General features: G+C 42.2%; 1 protein-coding gene across 1 annotated transcript; it reads right to left on the bottom strand.

Annotated features, from left to right (window-relative positions):
- Positions 1 to 84: 84 nt before the first annotated feature.
- LOC124890980 (uncharacterized mitochondrial protein AtMg00810-like) lies at positions 85 to 1141 on the bottom strand. Its single transcript, XM_047402829.1, has 2 exons — positions 627 to 1141; positions 85 to 523 (listed from the first exon to the last, which is right to left on the bottom strand). The coding sequence occupies exons 1-2, from the start codon at positions 880 to 882 to the stop codon at positions 444 to 446; spliced, it is 336 nt and encodes a 111-aa protein (XP_047258785.1). The 5' UTR covers positions 883 to 1141; the 3' UTR covers positions 85 to 443.
- Positions 1142 to 1148: the final 7 nt, after the last annotated feature.

Here is a 1148-nt window from a genome sequence, read left to right as displayed (position 1 = left end):
ATAAGTTCCCTCAACGTATGATTGAAGTTCCAAGGACAGATATTGTTAGAAGCTGGAATCTACCAGTTCGAAGAGAGACGAAACTTCTCGAAGGAGCTGGAGAGCAAAACATCTCATTATGAATCTGTGTGCATACAGAAAAATGTTTTTCCCATTACCCTACAAACATGGGTTTTTAGTATATATATACAAGATCCGAAAATAAGAGACTCGGATAAATAAAATGGGCCTATGTACTAGATGGGCCAATGTAAAATATGTACAGATGAATGGATAAAATAATTAGCCCACTCCACAATGATCTATAGAGTCAACACCCCCCCTCAAGTTGGAGGGTGATAGAACTCCCAACTTGCGCAGAAGAGAATGATGAGCAGCACCAGGTAAAGTCTTAGTAAAGATGTCAGCTAGCTGAGAAGCTCTAGGAGTGTGATGGAGACTGATCAGTCCAGCACTAAGCTTGGCACGAACAAAGTGGCAATCCAATTAGATGTGTTTCGTGCGTTCATGGAAGACCGGGTTCCTGGCAATATGAATGGCGGACTGGCTATCACAAAAAACAGGAACATGTAGAGAGATTTGGATGCCAAAATCAGAAAGAAGACGTGATAACCATGTAATCTCACCCACAGCTTTACTCAACGAGAGATATTCAGACTCCGTAGAAGAAAGAGAAACTACAGGCTGCTTTTTGGACTTCCAGCTGATCAAACTATCACCAAGTAAGACACAAAAACCAGTAACAGAACAACGACTGTCAGGGCAAGACGCCCAATCACTATCACAAAAAACTCGAAGAGTTAGATCAGGAGAGTCACTGAAAAACAAACCAAAACCCGGAGAACCTTTGAGGTAACGCAAAAGATGTAAAGCAGCTTGCATATGAGGCACACAAGGATGCTGCAAGTACTGGCTTAAATGCTGAACAGCAAAAGAGTGATCTGGGCGAGTGTGGGTCAAAAAATTCAATTTTCCCACTAGACTGCGTTAAGACTCAGGCTGAGCCAAGGGATCCCCCATATCAGCAGTCAACTTCTTGTGAAGTTCCAAAGGACAAAACACAAGAGAAGCAACATCACAAGCATAATCAGATAGCAAATTAGTAACAAACTTACTTTGATGCAAAAGCACACCAGCAGCAGAGTAGG

The sequence above is a fragment of the Capsicum annuum genome, unplaced genomic scaffold, assembly GCF_002878395.1.
Source record: "Capsicum annuum cultivar UCD-10X-F1 unplaced genomic scaffold, UCD10Xv1.1 ctg28241, whole genome shotgun sequence".
NCBI lineage: Eukaryota > Viridiplantae > Streptophyta > Magnoliopsida > Solanales > Solanaceae > Capsicum > Capsicum annuum.
The sequence above is the reverse complement of the archived record's forward strand: the minus strand, read 5'-3'. Positions and strand labels throughout refer to the sequence as shown.

Coding starts and splice junctions, on each gene's coding strand:
- LOC124890980 (XM_047402829.1), bottom strand. CDS start 882: ATGCAAGCTGCTTTACATCTTTTGCGTTACCTCAAAGGTTCTCCGGGT. Junction 524..626: donor CTCGTTGAGTAAAGCTGTGG/GTGAGATTACAT, acceptor TCATATTGCCAG/GAACCCGGTCTTCCATGAAC.